Here is a 20501-nt window from a genome sequence, read left to right on the forward strand (position 1 = left end):
GGCCCACCACTGTGTGGACATGCCCTGGCACCTGTCCACCACTGTCCCAGCTATGGGCAAATAGCCCCACTGCCTTGTGGTAAGTCTGTTGAGACAAGGCTAAGGGAGCACACCCTGACAGAAAAGCAATGCGCTGGTGGCGCGCAATAGGCGGGCCTTAACAGACAGAGGACCCGGCAGCCTCCTGCATCCAAGACGTGGGACCAGTTATCATGGGATCATCCTTGCCACTGGGATTTACCTCATCATGGTGAAGATAGTGCTACTGGGGATGGCGCACTCCCTGTGGCACTTTAAAATCTTCCTTGCGCATGTCTCCACCTCTGACCACAGTGAACAATACCTGGACCTTACATATGGTTGAAGTCTGACGGCGATGGGGCGTCTGGCAATGGGAGCAGGTATGAATGGACTGGGAGCTCCTAGTCAGAACCCTGCATGGCAGCGGCACAGGGTATTTGGTCGCTAGCAGCTGGGACTGAGTGGCAGCTGTTTTCGGCAGACCCCTGTGCGACTGAGCAGCCCTAATTAGGTACCGCACTGCTCACCCCAATTGGGGAAGGGCCTAGAAAAGGTGGCCTAAAAAATTGCCCATTCAATCACTCACCTGGATAGGTTACCGCACCTATCAGGTTATTCCACTACTGTGATTGAAATAAGAAACAATACAACCTAAAACTGGCAACCTGGAATGTAAGGACTCTCCTGGACTCGTATGGCATCTCTGACAGACCTCACCGGAGAACAGCCTTGATGGCTGCTGAGCTGAGGCGCTACAACATCGACATTGCTGCCCTGAGTGAGACCAGGCTCCTGGATGAAGGCTCTTTAACAGAGGAAGGGATGGATTACACCTTCTTCTGGAAAGATCCCCCCAGGTGGACAACATCCCCACGGAGCAGGCTTGGCCATCAAGAACACCTTTCTACCAAGTCTCACAGAAACACCTGTTGGCATTAGTGAAAATCTAATGACCCTCCATATCTCCCTGGCAAAGAAACATTATGCCATGCTTCACAGTGCCTATGCACCAATTTTGCCATCTGAGAATGAGGCCAAGGCTGACTTTTATCAGACATTGGATGAAGCTCTTTGCCGGATCCCTAAGAATGATAAGGTCCTTTTGCTCGGGGACTTCAACGCCAGGGTGGGACAGAACAACAGGATATGGAGTGGAGTGCTAGGTAGGCATGGTATTGGCAAGGTGAGTGCAAATGGCATGAGGCTACTTACTCTTTGCTCTGAGTATAACCTTACCATAACCAAAACAGTCTTTCAGCAGAAGGCAAAATATAAGACCTCGTGGATGCACCCTCGCTCTAACATTGGCACACGATCAACGTCATCATTGTGAGACGTAGTCACATCAAGGATGTTCTTATCACCCGTGCCATGAGAGGTGCAGAGTGCTGGACTGACCACCGTATGATTGTGGCCAAGCTCCATATGAAAGTGCGTCCCCCCTTGCGGCTGCAAAAACCCAATAAAAAGCAGCTAAATTGCAACCACCTGAGAAATCCAGAAGCAAGAAGTGAGTTTTGATGCATCCTAGCTGAGAAACTAAGAGAGCTGGAGCCTTATCTGAGCTCAGAAAATTCCATGGAACAACAATGGACCTATATCAGCTCTGTGCTCTATGAGGCAGCAGCCCAATCCATCGGCCATGAGAGCAGGAACCACTGAGACTGGTTTGACGATAACTCAGACACCATCCACAACTTGCTTAAGGACTTGCACAAAGCACACCGAGCAACTTTAGACAACCTGTCATCCACCAGCATCAGGCAGCATTGGCAGGCAGCTCGGAGGAAAGTGCAAAAGGCAATACGGGCCATACAAAATGAGTGGTGGTCTGAAAAGGCACATGAAATCCAGTCCTTTGCTGATAATAATGACATGCATAAATTTTACAATGCTGTCAAAACCATCTACGGCCCAATAAATCAATGCGTTACTCCCCTGAAAACAGCAGATGGTCTAACACTTCTGAAGAATCAGAATACCATTCTGCTGAGGTGGGCTGAGCATTTTAACACCCTGCTTAATCAGGACTTTGATGCAGACCCCACCATCCTGGACTAACTGCCTGAACTTCCTCCCATCCACGACCTCAGTCTACCACCAGCCTTCCAGGAGGTTCTATCAGCTGTCCATTCCCTTAAGAACAACAGGTCCCCTGGCACTGAGTATCTCTGCTCAGTTACTGAAGAACGAAGAGTACATGTGTATGCGCACCCTCTATCAGTACGTCACCAAGGCCTGGACTGATGAGAACATCCCACAGCAATGGAGAAATGCAAACATCGTTGTCATTTTAATCTTTCCTTTCAACCTAACAGGAACATAGAGATTCTGTACCCTCAAAATTTCACCTTTAAATGACCTCCATTTCTCTATTACATCCTTCCCAGAAAACAATTTATCCCAATCCACTCCTTCTAAATCCTGTCGCATCTCCTCAAAGTTAGCCTTTCTCCAATCAAAAATCTCAACCCCGGGTCCAGTCCTATCCTTCTCCATAATTATATTGAAACTAATGATATTGTGATCACTGGAACTGAAGTGCTCCCCAACACAAACCTCCATCACCTGACCTATCTTATCCCTAACAGAGATCCAACACTGCCCCTTCTCTAGTTGGTACCTCTATGTATTGCTGCAAAAAACTATCCTGCACACATTTTACAAACTCCAAACCATCCAGTCCTTTTACAGTATGGGCTTCCCAGTCAATGTGTGGAAAATTAAAATCTCCCACAATCACAACCTTGTGCTTACTACAAATATCTACTATCTCCTTACAAATTTGCTCCTCCACTTCTCGCTCCCCATTAGGTGGTCTATAATACACCCCTATAAGCGTCACTACACCTTTCCCATTCCTCAATTCCACCCAAATAGCCTCCCTAGAGGAGCCCTCTAATCTATCCTGCCAGAGCACCGCTATAATATTTTCTCTGACAAGCAATGCAACACCTCCCCCTCTTGTCCCTCGGATTCTATCACACCGGAAGCAATGAAATCCAGGCATATTTAGTTGCCGATCACACCCCCCTGCAACCATGTTTCACTAATAGCTACAACATCATACTTCCAGGTATCAATCCATGCTCTAAGCTCATCTACCTTTCTTACAATGCTCCTAGCATTAAAATAAATGCATTTAAGAAATTTTCCTCCTCTTACTCTCTGTTTATCACTAACGGTGCAAACAACTTTACTATTTTCTTTTTCTTCCTTCTCCCCTACATCTGTTCCTACACTCTGGTTCCCCTCCCCCCTTGTAACTAGTTTAAGTCCACTGGAGCGCCTCTAGCAAACCTACCTGCAAGAATATCTGTCCCCCTCCAGTTCAGATGTAAACTGTCCCGCCGGAACAGGTCCCACCTTCCTTAGAAAACTGCCCAATTATTTATAAATCTGAAGCCCTCTCTCCTGCACCATGTTTTCAGCCACATGTTGATCTGCACTATCTTACTATTTCTAAACCCGCCTGCAAGGGGTACTGGTAGCAATCCTGAGATTGCTATCCTGGAGGTCCTGTCCTTTAACTTGGCGCCTAACTCCCTGAACTCACCTTTCAGGACCTCCTCACTCTTCCTACCCATGTCGTTGGTCCCTACATGGACCACGACATCCGGCTGCTCACCCTCCCTCTTGAGAATACTGAGAACTCGATCCGAGATATCGCAGACCTTGGCACCAGAGAGGCAACAGACCATCTGGGATTCTCAATCTCTTCCACAGAACCTCTTATCTGTCGCCCTAACTATCGAATCCCCTGTCACTACTGCTCTGCTCTTTTCCCTCCTTCCCTTCTGAGCTGAGGATCCCATCTCGGTGCCAGAGACGCAACCACTGCAACTTGTCCCTGGTAGGTCGTCCCCATCAACAGTATCCAAAATGATGTACTTATTATTGGTGGGAATGGCCACAGGGGTGCTCTGCTCATTCTGTCTCTTCCCCTTCCCTCTCCTGACAGTCACCCAGCTACCTATCTCCTGACTCTTAAGGGTGACTATCTCCCTGTAACTCCTGTCTATTTCTGCCTCTGCCTCACGAATGATCCAAAGTTCATCCAGCTCCAGTTCCCTAACTCGGTTTGTCAGGAGCTGCAGCTGGATGTACCTTTTACAGGTGTAGTCATTAGGGACAATTGTTCTCACCTTGACTTCCCACAGCCTGCAAACGGAGCACTCAACTGCCCTAACTGCTGCCTCCGTTAACTACTCTTAAGGTAATTAGATTTATTAAAGGAACTTACCCGCCTTACCTCACTGGGATTGAAGCTCGTCCTCAGCCTCTCAAGCCAAAGCTTTCCTACTCTATCTCCCTCTACTCTGTCACCTGCTCCGTTTATCTTCTCTCTTTTAAACACATCCGCTGCCTCACGGTCCGACTTACACGTGCTTGCGCAATCGTGCCCCGTTCAACTGCCGAAGGAAAACAAAGTCATCAAAGATCTCACCGTTAAAGGAGTGGACGTCATCATCGGATTTTAATGGACAACCGAAGACGAAGATTGTTTTTGTATGTCATGCAACACGTTGACATCCAGTTATAGCCACAAACCCTCTCTCTCTTCCAAGTCTTATTGAAGTCATAATGTCTTAAGATTTCTGAATTGAAATCATAAGACATAGAAGAATTAGGTCATTTGGCTCATTGAGTCTGCACAACCAATTGATCATGGTTGATTTCTTTTCCCTTTCAAGCCCATTCTCCTGCCTTTTCCCCTTAAACTTTGATGACCTTACTAATCAAGAACCAATCAGCTTTCACTTTAAATGTACCCAATGATTTGGCTTCCACTGCCATCTGCGGCAATGAATTCTACAGATTCACTGCACTCTGGCTAACGAAGTTCCTCCTCATCTCTGTTCTAAAGGGGCATCCTATTCTGAGGCTGTGCCTTCTGGTCCTAGACTCCCCCATAATTTTAAGCATCCTCTCTACATCCACCTTATGTAGGCCTTTCAATAGGTTTTGATGAGATCCATTTCCCCCTCATTCTTCTAAACTCCAACAAGTTCAGATCTAAAGTGATCAAATACTCCTGGCGTGTTAACCCTTTCATTTCCAGAATCATTCTTATAAACCACCTCTGGCCCCTCTCCAATGCCAGCACATCATTTCTTAGGTATGGGGCCCAAAACTGCTCACAATATTCCAAATGTAGTCTGACTAATACTTTATAATGTCCCAGCATTACATCCTTGCTTTTATATTCTTACCCTCCTGAAATGAATGCTAAGATTGCACTTGACCTCCTTACCACCAACTCGACCTGATGCAAATTAACCTTCAGAGAGTCCTGCACTTGGACTCCCAAGTCCTTTTGCAGTTTTGATTCCTGAATTTGCTCCCCATTTAGAAAAAAAAGTCTATGTCTCTATTCCTTCTATGAAAGTGCCTGGCCATTCATTTCCCTACACTGTACATGTGCTACTTTGCCCATTCTCCTCATCTGACCAAGTTCTTATGAGACTCCCTGCTTCCTCAGCACTACCTGCCTCTCCACCTATCCTTGCATCATCTCCAAACTTGACCACAATGCCATCAATTCTGTCATCCATATCATTAACATATAAGAAAATAGTGGACCCATCATTAATCACTTGTGCCAAAGTGAAAAAGGCCTTTTTATTCTTTATTCCCAATCTTTACTTCCTGCCAGTCAGCTAATCTTCTGTCCATGTTAATATCAGGCTTGTTTAGCAGCCTGTTGTGTGGATCATTTTCAGAGGCCTTCTGAAAATCCATGTAAACAACACCTTCTGACTTTCCTGTCTATTATTTCCTCACAGAATTCCAAGAGGTTTGTCAGGCAATGTTTTCCCCTTAAAGAAACCATGATGACTTCTTACAATTTTATCGTGTGCCTCCAAGTACCCTAAAACCTCATCCTTAATAACGGACTATAACATCTTGCCAAACACTAAAGTCAAGCTAACTGGTTTATAATTTTCTTCCTTTTGCCTCTCTCGCTTCTGAAAGACTGGTCTGACATTTGCAATTTTCCAGTTCCCTGGAACCATTCCAGAATCTAGTGATTCTTGAAAGATGACAAGTAATGCTTCCAAATCTCTTCAGCTACCTCTTTCAGAGTACTGGTGTATAGTCCATTTGTTCAGGTGACTCTACCTAGAGACCTGTCTGTTCCCAAGTAGCTCACCTTAGTAGTACGACTACACTTGCGTACGCTAGCACTCTTGAATGTTTAGCATGCCAATGATGTCTTCCACAATGAAGACTGATGCAAAATACTTATTCAGTTCATCTGCCATTTCTTTGCCCCCCCCCCAGCGTCATTTACCTGTGGTCCGAAGTCCATCTCGCCTCTTTTTTTCCTGTCTTTCCTCCTCCTGTCCCCTCAGTTTCAACCTCATTCCAGCCTCTTCCAGCTTCCTCCTGTTGCTTCCGAGACTCCACCCCAATTCCTCACACCCCCACCACCACCCCCCATCTTCTGTTCCTTCTCCCCACCTCATTCATCTTCCTCCTCTGCTAAACATTTCTTCATAGGTCTAGTGAACTGTCTGATCAGTTTCTATTACATTAGTAACTTTTCTCAAATAGCTAATACAGAACTGGCACTCAACAAAGCGATTCAGGCTCAGATTTGTTGTTAAGATAACTGATAAATGGCATTTAAAGTTTATCTGGCATACAACTTTAGGAGGGAGCATACACAAGTGCCAAAACTCAAAGATTGATGGCAGAGTTAGCTTTCTTTGTACTGTTTTCTTTGCCCTTGAATTCCATATTTGCATGGTAAGCGTTCTCATTAAAACTTGTAAAACTTGTCATTACAAGTCAATGTTGTTACAAGTGGAAATAGTGGTTGTACAGCAAATATCTAGTGCTATCATTTCTTTATAATGCCGGCTCCATTGTTTAAAATATTAGTGTTTTTTTATATATGCAATGGATTCCAGATAATTGGAACATATCAGGACCAGTACATTTTGGCCAAATTAAGTGACTGCCTCAGTTAGCTGAAGTTTCATGGAAATAATAAAAAAGGTGTTTAAAAAAAAGTCAAATTGAGTAACAAATTATCTATTTAAATGAAATATAGAACAAATTAGAACACTGTAAATAGTACTACAATACTATAAAACAGTGTTCCTAATAATCATTGATAGAGGAATTCATCCACGCACACATTGAACAAAATTTCAAGTGATATTCCAACGTTAAATTTTCCATGAACCTATGCAGTTGTTTTATTAAAAATATTAAAACAATGCCCAAAACATTTTTAATGTATTGAAGATTGTTAATTTGATATAATGTTACTATTGAATATGTGTTTTACTATCACAAATACTGTTCTTTCTTAATTTTATTCAATAAGTTCAATTTAATGTCAGAGAAATGTATACAGTATACATCTTGAAATTCTTTTTCTTCACAAACATCCATGAAAACAAAGGAGTGCCCCAGGAATAAATGACAGTTAAATGTTAGAATGCCAAAGACCCCCCCAGCCCCCCCCACACATAAGCAGCAGCAAAATGATGACCCTCCATTCCCCCACCAGCAAAAAAGTATCTGCATCCTCCACCGAGCACTCAAGTGTGCAGCAAAGCATCAACAAAGATACAGACTTGCAGTACCCCAAAGACTACTCATTCACCCAGTAATTTGACATATACAGGCGATCTCTCTCTCTCTCTCTCTCTCTCCCCCCCCCCCCATAAGGGTAAAAAAGGTGTCCCCATTTCACAATAACTCGCTAAATTTATGGTGTTAAAGTCTGTTGCGTTGCTTTTTCTGAGCTGTATGCCCAAAGATCTCGGGTCTCTGGGCTTCCAATCTTCCATCTCCCATGACACATCGGTTTTCTGTGGCGGCACCGACCTCGAATCTGCCCGCCTCCAGAGCCACAAAAATCCGGTATCCTGCAGGCGCGCTCGTCTTCCAGGTTGCGTCCTTGGCATTTTGAACAACAGCCGGTCGTGAGGCCCTGAGAGCGGGTCCCATTCTGGCAAAGAACCAAAGTCATCACGTAACTCCTGGTCAGGGTCTTCAAAAGACCCTGAAGAGGGAAAAAAGAGATATTAAAGATAGAAATAGAGGTATTTCTGAAGATGCAAACAAAGGAATCCGCTGTTAGGTGCCATCATCCGAAGCTCTGCCCTCAGTTCAATGGCCTAAATCCCACCTGTGTAAAGTCACTTAGAATTAGAATAAATTATGAAGCCGTCAAATGAGTTTATGGGGTTCCTTCAACTGCTGTACCTTAATCCTAGTAAATTAAACACTTTCTGATGTGGAAAAAGCTTTCAAAACACCCCAACACAAATGCCTGTGCTTAAAAAGATGAGTGCAGTTTAAGCAACACACACAAAATGCTGGTGAACACAGCAGGCCAGGCAGCATCTCTAGGAAGAGGCACAGTTGACGTTTCAGGCTGAGACTCTTCGTCAGGACTAACTGAAAGAAGAGATAATAAGAGATTTGAAAGTGGGAGGGGGAGGGGGAGATCTGAAATGATAGAAGACAGACAGGAGGGGGAAGGATGGAGCTAAGAGCTGGAAAGTTGATTGGCAAAAGGGATACGAGGCTGAAGAAGGGAGAGGATCATGGGACGGGAGGCCGAGGGAGAAAGAAAGGGGGAGGGGAGCACCAGAGGAAGATGGAGAGCAGGCAAGGAATTAATGTGAGAGCGACACAGAGAGAAAAAAGGGAGAGACAAAAAAAAGAAAAAAATAATAAATAATAAATTAATAAATAAATAAGGGATGGGGTAAGAAGGGGAGGTGGGGCATTAATGGAAGTTAGAGAAGTCAGTGTTCATGCCATCAGGTTGGAGGCTACCTAGACGGAATATAAGGTGTTGTTCCTCCAATCTGAGTGTGGCTTCATCTTGACAGTAGAGGAGGCCATGGATAGATGTATCAGAATGGGACTGGGACGTGGAATTAAAATGTGTGGTCACTGGGAGATACTGCTTTCTCTGGCAGACAGAGCTTAGGTGTTCAGCAAAACGATCTCCCAGTCTGCGTCGGGTCTCACCAATATATAGAAGGCCGCACTGGGAGTACCGGATGCAGTATATCACACCAGCGGACTCACAGGTGAAGTGTCGCCTCACCTGGAAGGACTGTCTGGGGCCCTGAATGGTGGTAAGGGAGGAAGTGTAAGGGCATGTGTAGCACCTGTTCCGCTTACAAGAATAAGTGCCGGGAGGGAGATTGGTGGGGAGGGACAAGGGGGACGAATGCAATTTAAAATGCCTTCCAATACCAGCACGATTGATAAATCCCAATAATGTACAATCTTTGTAAAATTTATTTTACCCCTCTTAGGCATTCTTCTAAGATGCAAACCAAAATAGGGTTTCTAATTTGCAATGTGTCTCATATGTTTGTTGTCTAAAACTAAGTTTATTTTCATTTGTTAGAACAAGAGTTATAATTAATGAGAGCTAACACAAACTTGCTAGAATCAAATCTTATCCAACATTTTGCTATGAGTCTTCAGCAAAATAACAAACTTCTGTGATTTTCAAAAAGATATTTGATCTCAAGGTTTGGTAGCATAATTTGTTGTTGCAGTACTAACAGTGTAGAAGCCTGGATTGATGAGCTAGATATGCAAGTTCAAATTAAACAAATTTTGGTATGAAGAGCTGACACATTAAATTAATTTTGAAATTTAAAGCACAAACATTTGAATGTAACAGAACACTTTAATAAAACTTTTCTAAACACTGGGGATCTTTAGTTTCATGAATAAGATTGTACATGTAAGGAGCAACACACACAAAAGCTGGAGGAACTCAGCAGGTCAGGCAGTAGTCATGGAGAGAAATAAATAGTTTACATTTCAAGCCAAGACCCTCAATCAGGACTGGAAAGAAAATAGGCAGAAGCCGGAATAAAATAGTAGAAGAAGGAGCACAAGCTAGTGAATGATAGGGGAATCCAGTTGAGAGGGGTGAAGTTAGGTAGCTAGGGAAAATGGAAATGGTTTGACAAGCTCAGAGGTGGTAGACGAAAGAGAGCGATCATAGACCAAAACTTTCCTTCCAAGTGAAGAAACACTTCTCATGTGAACCACCGTGGTTGTTTATTGTATTTGTGTTTTCAGTGCAGCCTCCTCTACATCACATAATGCAATTTGGAAGATAGATGCGTCAAGCACCTTCACACCATCCATCCGTAAAAGCCTGGTGGCCAGCCATTTTAATTCCACTTCCAATGCCCATGCTGACATGTCTGAACATAGACGATTCTACTGCCAAGTTGAGGCTAAATTCAGATTGGGGGCACAGCACATTATATTCCATTTTGGTAGTCTCCAACTTGACGACATCCACAGCAGTTTCTCTAACTTCGGGTAACCACTCCTCTCTCTGCCCCCCCCCTTTATTTTCCCTTATCCCTTTGCCCCCCCTTTACCCCTACTGTTTTCTTTCCCCAACCTCATGATTTGCCCATCAGCTACACACTCCTCCCACCTCCCACTGTGTCCCCACCTCCTTCCTTTATTCCATGGTCTGCTGTCCTTTCCTATCAGATTCCTTCATCGTCAACCCTTTGCCTGTTATACCTATCACCTCTCAGCTTCTCATTTCATTCCCATTCCTCACCCCACCCAAACCTGTCTACTTTCCCCCATTTACCTGGATTCACCTATCGCACACCAGCTCACATTCCTCCCCCTCCCCCTCCCCCTGACCCCCACCCTTTTATTCTGGCTTCTGCCTTTTCTCTTTCCGGTCCTTAGATTGTTGAGCCAGTGTCTGAGATTCAGTTACTGTGATGCATAAGAGAGGGATATTTTGTTCTTATACCCTTTAGATTAGGTACTGCAGGTTTGTCACTCAGGAGAAACAGGAGAGGTGGGGTTGGTAAAACTATGGCAGTTATGGGGATCCAGGAGAAGCACTTGCTGAGGATACAATATTCTTTCAGCCTGTATAGATAAGAGGAGAGACTGCAGGGAGGGTGCATAAATTAACCACAGAACAGCGGTACAGGAAATCACTCAAGCTGGAGCAGTGAAACAGAATGAGTTATTGACAGGGAACAGCATGGTCTTGGAGGTGACTTGACTCATGAAAGCTCTATTTTTCATCTGGTACTAGAATTAACAACTCTTTGGGGCTGGAGAATAATTTGAAGTGGGAGTGGAAAGATTCAGTTATCATGTTCCATATAGAAGTCAAAGGGATGATTCTGCTAAATGGTGGCACAGTAATGTAGCAGCTAGTATAGGGCATTATAGTGCCAGCAATAAGGGTTCAATTCCCACGCTGATCGTCATAGTCATACTTTATTGATCCTGGAGGAAATTGGTTTTTGTTACAGTTGCACCATGAATAATTAAATAGTAATAAAACCATAAATAGTTAAATAGTAATATGTAAATTATGCCAGGAAATAAGTCCAGGACCAGCCTATTGGCTCAGGGTGTCTGACCCTCCAAGGGAGGAGTTGTAAAGTTTGATGGCCACAGGCAGGAATGACCTCCTATGACGCTCTGTGTTGCATCTCGGTGGAATGAGTCTCTGGCTGAATGTACTCCTGTGACCAACCAGTACATTATGTAGTGGATAGGAGACATTGTCCAAAATGGCATGCAGCTTGGACAGCATCCTCTTTTCAGACACCACCGTCAGCGAGTCCAGTTCCATCCCCACAACATCACTGGCCTTACGAATGAATTTGTTGATTCTGTTGGTGTCTGCTACCCTCAGCCTGCTGCCCCAGCACACAACAGCAAACATGATAGCACTGGCCACCACAGACTCGTAGAACATCCTCAGCATTGTCTGGCAGAATTTAAAGGACCTCAGTCTCCTCAGAAAATAGAGATGACTCTGATCCTTCTTGTAGACAGCCTCAGTGTTCTTTGAACAGTCCAGTTTATTGTCAGTTCGTATCCCCAGGTATTTGTAATCCTCCACCATGTCCACACTGACCCCCTGGATGGAAACAGGGGTCACCGGTACCTTAGCTCTCCTCAGGTCTACCACCAGCTCCTTAGTCTTTTTCACATTAAGCTGCAGATAATTCTGCTCACACCATGTGACAAAGTTTCCTACCATAGCCCTGTACTCAGCCTCGTCTCCCTTGCCGATGTATCCAACTATGGCAGAGTCATCAGAAAACTTCTGAAGATGACAAGACTCTCTGCAGTAGTTGAAGTCCGAGGTGTAAATGGTGAAGAGAAAGGGAGACAAGACAGTCCCCTGTGGAGCCCCAGTGCTGCTGATCACTCTGTCGGACACAGTGTTGCAAGCACACGTACTGTGGTCTGCCAGTCAGGTAATCAAGAATCCATGACACCAGGGGAGCATCCACCTGCATCGCTGTCAGCTTCTCCCCCAACAGAGCAGGGCGGATGGTGTTGAACGCACTGGAGAAGTCAAAAAACATGATGCTCACAGTGCTCGCTGGCTTGTCCAGATGGGCGTAGACACGGTTCAGCAGGTAGACGATGGCATCCTCAACTCCTAGTTGGGGCTGGTAGGCGAACTGGAGGGGATCTAATTGTGGCCTGACCATAGGCCGGAGCAGCTCCAGAACAAGTCTGTCCAGGGTCTTCATGATGTGGGAGGTCAATGCCACCGGTCTATAGTCATTGAGGCCGCTGGGGTGCGGCATCTTCGGCACAGGGACAAGGCAGGACGTCTTCCACAGCACATGATGTAATGTAAGGTGTATGTACGTTCTCTCCATGACTGCATGGGTTTCCTCCCACATGTCCAAAGATGTATGGGTTAGTAAGTTGTGGGCATGATATGGTGGCATCAAAACCACAGCGACAGTTGCAGACTGCTCCCAGCTAATCCTTGGACTCTGTTGATTATTGTTGCGAACGCACATTTCACTGTATGTTTTGTTGTTCAGATGTACATGTGACAGAGGTGATGTTAAAAATTACTGTCTGAACCACATGCAATCTTACATGTTAATAGATCAAAGAATTGAAAGGATCTCAAAGGCTAGTGTCAGAGAAAGGTTTCAATCCCTTGAGCACTGGAACCAATGCTGGACTATAGGCTTCAAATAAACCAAGTTGGGACAATATTAGTGAATTTAATAACTAAGGCTATACAACAGGCTTTGAACTAAAGAGTAAGTGAGAAGAGTTCAGGTGAGGTGAAATCTAGAGAGTTAAAAGGATAAGGCAAAGTGCAGAGCAGCAAAATGAGTACTGATGATCAGAGTTTAACAAGGGAACGGACAGATTATACAAATATAAGATTCTGCCTCCATGTAGAGACAGATTTTTCCGTTCCCACCAAGTTATTCTCCAACCCCAAAGAATAAGAATCGTTTGGAAAATGAAGAAGTTTGGAAATCAGTTTGGGTAGAGAAAAGGTCCTCGCCATTCCCAATCCATATCAATGATGTGGATCAGGGCATCTACTGTTTGCTCATCATGCAATGGTGGATAGCAGTTTAAGGAATGAGGAAGATGCAGAAGCTTAAAGGGATCATAGACAAACTAACAGAATAGGTAAGGACTTGGCAGAAAAATAGAATATGGAAAAAAGAGCTTGTTCACTTTAATAAGAAAAAGCAAGAGTATTTAAAATGGTATAAGATTGAAAAATGATGTTACAGATCCATAGCATCTATCCCAGCAAGCCCTCTCATTTGTCTGAATTCCAGACTGGACTAAACCCTATTCTTCTCAATCTTTCTCTATAAGAAAACACCCCATCCTAGGATATATTCTTCTATGTAAAGTGAATGATGCTACACTTCCCCTTGTTATATTTTAACTGTCATCTTTCCACCTGTTTGTTTAACTTGTGTGAATCCCTTGAAAGCCACATTTTGACCTCCTTGTAATTTAGGTGCTGACCCATTTGTTTTATATCAGTGTACCTGAACACCTATCTTTTAATGTAATGGAGACTGCTGTTTTTGATGTATAAATTCATTTATTTTATGTTGCTGCGTTGCTGCATTCCTGCTTCTGTGTTTTGCTGCCACGAATAATGCTGAGCTACTGCCAGTGTCCTCTGCTGAGTTCTACTATCCTACTTTAAGGTACTGATGTAATGGCTAATCTGTATGAAACACCCTGGTTTCTTTTGCTGCATGATTCTAGGGAAGACCATCTCTGGCCCCAGCAAGCTTATGAGATGGAGGTGCGATCCCACCCCAAACCCCCTGTTTGTGTGGATGCTGTGTAATTCATTACCCTGTTACAAATTAGTGCCACGAAATAAGACAGTACACCACATACCATGAAAAGATTTATCTTTATAATTCTTAATTTGACTAAATGGCTAGTAAAGAAAAGGGCCCATTTTATTGAAACAGTCTAATGTGCACAAGTTGGAGCTCACCGATCCTCAAACGATCTCACCCCGGCTTTGTTGAATCACGGTCCCACTCCATGTTGAACCCTACGACCTCTCCTTGCCGGTGTCTTCCCTCTTCATCCTCTCTCGAACCAAAAGAAAAACCTCAAGCCCAACCTTAGTGTCCCTCACCAGAGGAAATCTCCCCTTCAATTCGACCATCCTAATTGGATAGCACACATTTCTCCTCATCTCTCATCTTCAGCGATAACCCAAACATAAGTTTGAAACAATCAGCTCTCACAGAACTGCAAAAATGAAATACAGAACACAAAATGAAATACATTCAGTATAACAGTAAAAATATGAACCAGGGCATTACAGGGCATGAGCTTCTGGTCTAACACATTTGCTGGCCAGACAAATGGGCATGTTTCCAAGAATCTTTGAGAAAAACTTTTCACGGGTAGTTGAGTTACTAACTGGATGACAATTTTAAATATTTTTTGGGAAAAAAACTAGAGAAAAGATTCTATTTTTAAATCCTGGGATTCATTGTGATCTGGAGCATGCTGCCCAAAGGACTACAGTTTGCAAGTTTACTAACAGCTTTCAAAAGGAAATCTGCAAAGGAAAACAAATTATGTAATAAGGAAAGACTTGCGGTGTGAAACTAAGTCTTGAGCTCTTTTAAAGGGTTGACACGGCACAGTGCCTTTATTCTGTGCTGTTCAATTCAACAATTGAACTTCTTTTGAATTGTATAAAATCTAAACTATTTTCAAGAGCTTCTGCTCTTTAGAAACCAATATCAGACTCCGCTTTCCATATCTCAGTTTGTTACAATTTTTTCTGTCCTTATCCTTATTTATGTTAAACATGGTGTTATAATGCAGTGTAACTGGCAGGGTAATTGTGACTTATCATTAAAAGATTTCTAATGTTTAAAGTAGGCTACATTTATCACTTACGTGGCCATGGTGTTTTTAATTCAATTCAGCCAATGGAAGAGTGAGAGTTTTGATGTGAGTTGTTGCAAGATTCTGCTAGTCTTACAAAATATAGCTTTGACGTTAGCCTAGATTGGATTCCAGTCTGGGCTTTAGAGGAGAAGAGGGTGTATACAAACTTACAGCATCAAATATCCCCTTCGTGACTTAGTTGTATCTACGTAAATAGGAACAGAACCAGACCATCTCATCCCTTAAGCCTTTTCCTAGATGATTAAAGTTTTGTTTGAAAGTTGTAAAACTTGCAATTACCTACCTGTTTTTAAAGTTTCTAAACAGGATGTTGATGAATGACAAAAAGAAAATGTATTTCACTTTTGCCATGTAGATCTTAAGATCAAATTACGTACATCAACCTATTTCTTTCCATTGTTCAATAAGTTCTTGATAATATCTTTCTTTCAGATGTATGAGGAAATAATGAAGGCACTGAAGCAAGCTGCGAATGATGATTCTTCACTGACTGTAATGACAGGTTAAGTTCTCATTCAGTACTTTCTACCATGTATTTCCATGCCACTGTTCCATTTATTTTTGGTGATTTGGCACCAACAAAGACTACATAGCATATTTAGACCACAAATATCAATCATTAATAGAAGCAGGAAGAAAGGTCTTCTATTTAATCCGCGACTTTCATTGCATGTTCAATGTCCTGTGGATGGTGGTCAATTTATGCACTGGTAGTTGTTGCAAGTAACGGTTGTTTGAGGGATAAGTTGTGAATTTTGCATTAGAAATAACTTAAAATGTTGGATTATATGTCTCTCTCCTTAGAGAACAGGACTTGTAATACTTTTGAGTTTTGTTCCAGGATATGAACACAATATCTAGGCCTACATCTCAGTATGTGTCCCTTCCTCCATATGATTAATTAAAATCTGTTTGTTCAGGTGAAAGCAAAAGAAACTGTAGTAGTATTTGAAGAGGAGCTGGGAATACTCCTAATGGCCTAATTAATTATTTCTTCAAGCTAAATTAGTGGAGAAGGCTAATGGACATATTTTGTTTGTTGAATTAATCTAATTACAGAAGTGATGTCTCCAGCCATAATTGTCATTACAATTATACAATTTTGCTCCATTCTGGCCAGTAATAGTGCTGTCACAGTAGGCAACAAGTGCTATTGTGGGTCAATTAGTAATACCCTTATCTTCAAGTTGGTAGGTTGTGGATTCATCTGACATCGAAGACTTGAACCCCAGTATATTGCTAAGCAAGTTCTGCACTGTTGAAATTGCATTTCTTTAGATTGATGCACAAGATCCAATGACACTGGTTTGAAGAAGTGGCCACTCAGTGTATGTTAGCCGTCGTCTTCTGCTGACTAGCTATTTCAAGGTTGGACATGTCCATGTAGGGATGCTCTTATGCACATCATTGTTGTAATATGTGGTTATTTGAGTTACTGTTGGCTTCCTGTCAGCTTGAACCAGTCTAGCCATTCTCTTCTAATCTCTCATTAATAAGCATTTTCACCCATAGAACTGATACTCACTGGATGTTTTTCTTTGTCTTTTGCACCATTCTCTGCAAACTCCAGAGACTGTTGCGTGTGAAAATCCCAGGAGGTGAACAGTTTCTGAGATATTTAAACGACCCTGTATGGCACCAACAATCATTCCACAGTCAAAGTCACTTAGATCATATTTCTTCCCCATTCTGATGTTTGGTCTGAACAACAGCTGAACCTCTTCTTCTTCTTCTATTTCCGGCTGTTTACACGCATCTAGGCATATCACAGCCCTCCGCAGGATGTATAATTAATTACAGAACTTCAAGGAACTCAAGTTCTTGAATACAACCCAGTCTCACTGAATGATCGACTCTTCAATCAGATGTTGATTCTCTCGATGGCCAAACAAAGATTTAATAGAAAACCAAAATAAATTTAAGCCAGATAGCCTCTTGAACAGCATGCTTCTTTCAATTTTGTGTTGATTACAGCTCAGCAAAACATGCTGGACTGTCTCTGGACTACCACAGTCACATAATCCAGTAGGATGTTTTCCTATTATCTTTAAATAATAGTTTAGCCCACAATGCCCCAACCTAAGTCTTGTAAATTTCACCATATCTCTACGACTTAAAAGGTAACAGTTTGAGACCTTTTTAACTAGTGGGTGACTAGAAAAATAATGCCTGCCCCTTAATTCATTTTTCCAATCCCCCTGCCACTTCTTCTCTATACCTTTTTTAATCCTGCTTCTCAATTCTGCTCTGCCTAGGGGAACTCTAATTTCTACTTGCCTGCTCTGTAGAGAAGACTTTGCAATGCCATCCACAATTTAGCTGAACCTCTTGACCATGTCTGCATGCTTTTATGCATTGAGTTGCAGCCGCATGATCAGCTGATTAGATACTTACATTAACGAGCAGGTGTACTTAATAAAATAGCTATTGAGTGTGCTTCCCTCAGAGAACATCACTAAACATCACTTAATCATTATAAGTTTCATACATTTCAAAGCTTGCTGTGCAGAATTTGACTACAATTCAGAGGATCAGTTGCAAGATGTTTTGGAATGTTATGAAAGGCACTATAAAATTGCAAGACCTGTTTTTTCTACCAAAGATAGAAAAATTGTCTTAATGGTGCTCTTACTGTGTTGCTATGATATTCAGTTTGAAAAGAAGAATGTGAGCATTAACTAATTGTCCACTTAAGTAAGTTACCTTTATCTGTGCCCGCAAGTGTGAGTGAATGGATAGCTGTATCTGTGACTGTGACCTACTTTCCTTTGTAAGTTGTGTTTTTTTTTCTAAGCTTATCATATATCAGACATCCCACCTCTCCCAGAAGTTCCGGGAGTCTCCCACATATTAATAGTGGCTCCCTAATGCCTGCAAATTATATACAATATCACGGAAATCAATTTTTTTGAGAGCGAGCGAGAGAAAGCAAGAGAGAGCGTGAGAGCGACCACGAGAGAGAGCGAGAGCAAGCAAGTGAGCGAGAGGGCGAGAGAGAAAGCGGGCAAGAGCGCGTGAGCGAAAGCAAGTGAGAGAGAGCGAGAGGGAGCGAGTGAGAGAGAAAGCAAGAGAGAGCGAAAGCGAGCGAGAGCACGCCATGGCAGAGTGTTCCAAAAAAAATATAAAATGTATGTCACCCCAGACTACACTAAAGTGTACCCCTGCCTAATAGGGGTCAAAATAATGACAGTGTTGCTCACTGCACTGTTTGCAACAGTGACTTTTCTATTGCCCATGGTGGGTTAAGACTGTAAAGGACATGTTGAGGTGAGTTTAACAGGTGTCATTCATTCATTAGCATAGGTAACGTTATTTAAACTAGCTGGCTAGCTGCTAAGGAGCTACTCTATTGCAGACATCCCACCTCTCCCGGGAGTCTCCTGCAAATTGATGGTGCTACCTCCCTGAAATGAGTTTTTGCAGGGTGGGATGTCTGATATATGGGCATTCCATTGGAGACAAAGTAGGAGACAACATTATGGAATAATTAGAACAAGATGCCTTGAATGAAACTGGTTAAACAAAAATATTTGTAGTTACTCAGGGTCATAGGTTAAGTGTGAAAAGTAAAATATTTAATGGAAACCTGAGGGGAAACTTCTTCACACAGCTGATGAGAGTGTGGAACGATCAGCTAGCAGAAATGGTGGATGGGGGTTTGATTTCAACATTTAAGTTAAATTTGGATAAATACATGGATGGAAGGGGTTTGGAGGGCCATGATGTAGGTATGGGTCAATGGGACTAGGTGGAATGGGCTGAAGGTCCTTTTTCTTTGCTGTGGTGCTCTATGACTTTAACTGACTTCACTCAACACATTAAATCACTCTCTCAGAACTAGACCTTGGCAACCCTAAATGGAAATTCTTCAGGCTTGATGTAAACTGTGATTAGTATGGATAAACATGGTTAAATGAAGTCCCAACTTTGAACATAAACATTACAGGTTTTTTGGCCCATGATATTGTGCCAACCTGTTTACCTACCATAAGATCAATCCACCCCTCTCTCTCTCACATAGCCCTCCATTTTTCTAGCATCCATGTGTCTATCTAAGAGTTTCTAAAATGTCCTTAATGTATCTCACTCTACAGTCACTGAGTAATGCGTTCCACACGCTCACCACTCTGTATAAAAATAACTTATCTCTGACATCCCCCATACTTTCCTCCAATCACCTGAAAATTATGCCCCCTTATAATAGCTATTTCTGCCTTGGGAAAAGTCTCAGGCTGTCCACTCATTCTATGCCTCTTATCATCTCGTGCACCTCTATCATCACTCCTCATACTCCTTTGCTCAACCTATTCTCTCCAGTTCAGGCAGACTCTTATAAATATCCTCTGCACCCCCTAAATCTTTCCACACCTTTCCCATAATGAGGCACGTTGGTAAGAACCTTGCTATTAACTCTGTATTCTGACTTCAAATTCTACCTTCCAGAGTGAATCACTTTACATTTTTTCAGGTGGAGCTCCATTAGCCACTTCTCAGCACAGCTCTGAATTTTTTCAATGTCCTGTTGTAACCCTCAATAACCTTCTACATTATCCACAACACCACCAGCTTTCATGTTATCTGCTGACTTACTAACCCACCCATGATTTCCTTGTCCAAGTCATTTATAAAATTCACAAAGAGCAGGGGGTCCCAAACAGATCCCTGCAGAACATCACTGGTCACCAGCATTCATGGAGAACACACTCCCTCTTCAGCCACCCTCCACCTTTTATGGACAAACCAATTCTGATTCCACACAGCCTAAGTTTTTCCCTGGATCCTGTGCCTCCGCACTTTCTGAATGAGCCTACTATGGGGAACCTTATCAATTGCCTCACTAAAATCCATATACATCGCATTCACTGCCCTACTTTCAATAATGTGTATTGTTAAAGAATTCAATCAGGCTCGTGAGGGATGACCTGACCCTCATGAAGCCATGCTGACTATCCCTAATCAGACTATGTCTCTTCAAATGCTCTTAAATCCCGTCTCTAAGAATCTTCTCTAATAATTTGCCCACCACTGAAATAAGATTCACTGGTTTATAATTCCCAGGGTTATCCCTGTTCCCTTTCTTGAACAAAGGAATAACATCTGCCACTGTCTGATCATCTTGTACTACTGTGACCAGTGAGGAAGGAAGATCATCACCAAAGGGGCAGCAATCTCTTCCCTCATTCCCAAACTTCAAAGTACATTTATTATCAAAGCATGTATAAATTATACAACCATGAGAT

The 20501-nt window shown here is 42.7% G+C and overlaps 1 protein-coding gene across 2 annotated transcripts in view; it reads left to right on the forward strand.

Annotated features, from left to right (window-relative positions):
- The window catches only part of eci2 (enoyl-CoA delta isomerase 2), a 138719-nt gene that overhangs the window by 79271 nt on the left and 38947 nt on the right, over positions 1–20501 (forward strand). For both annotated transcript variants that reach the window (XM_072283681.1, XM_072283680.1), the window contains one exon: positions 15694–15763. In XM_072283681.1, coding sequence (XP_072139782.1) covers positions 15694–15763 — 70 coding nt within the window. The remainder of the gene's footprint in view (positions 1–15693; positions 15764–20501) is intronic.

Source organism: Mobula birostris, chromosome 19, assembly GCF_030028105.1.
Source record: "Mobula birostris isolate sMobBir1 chromosome 19, sMobBir1.hap1, whole genome shotgun sequence".
Lineage (NCBI taxonomy): Eukaryota > Metazoa > Chordata > Chondrichthyes > Myliobatiformes > Myliobatidae > Mobula > Mobula birostris.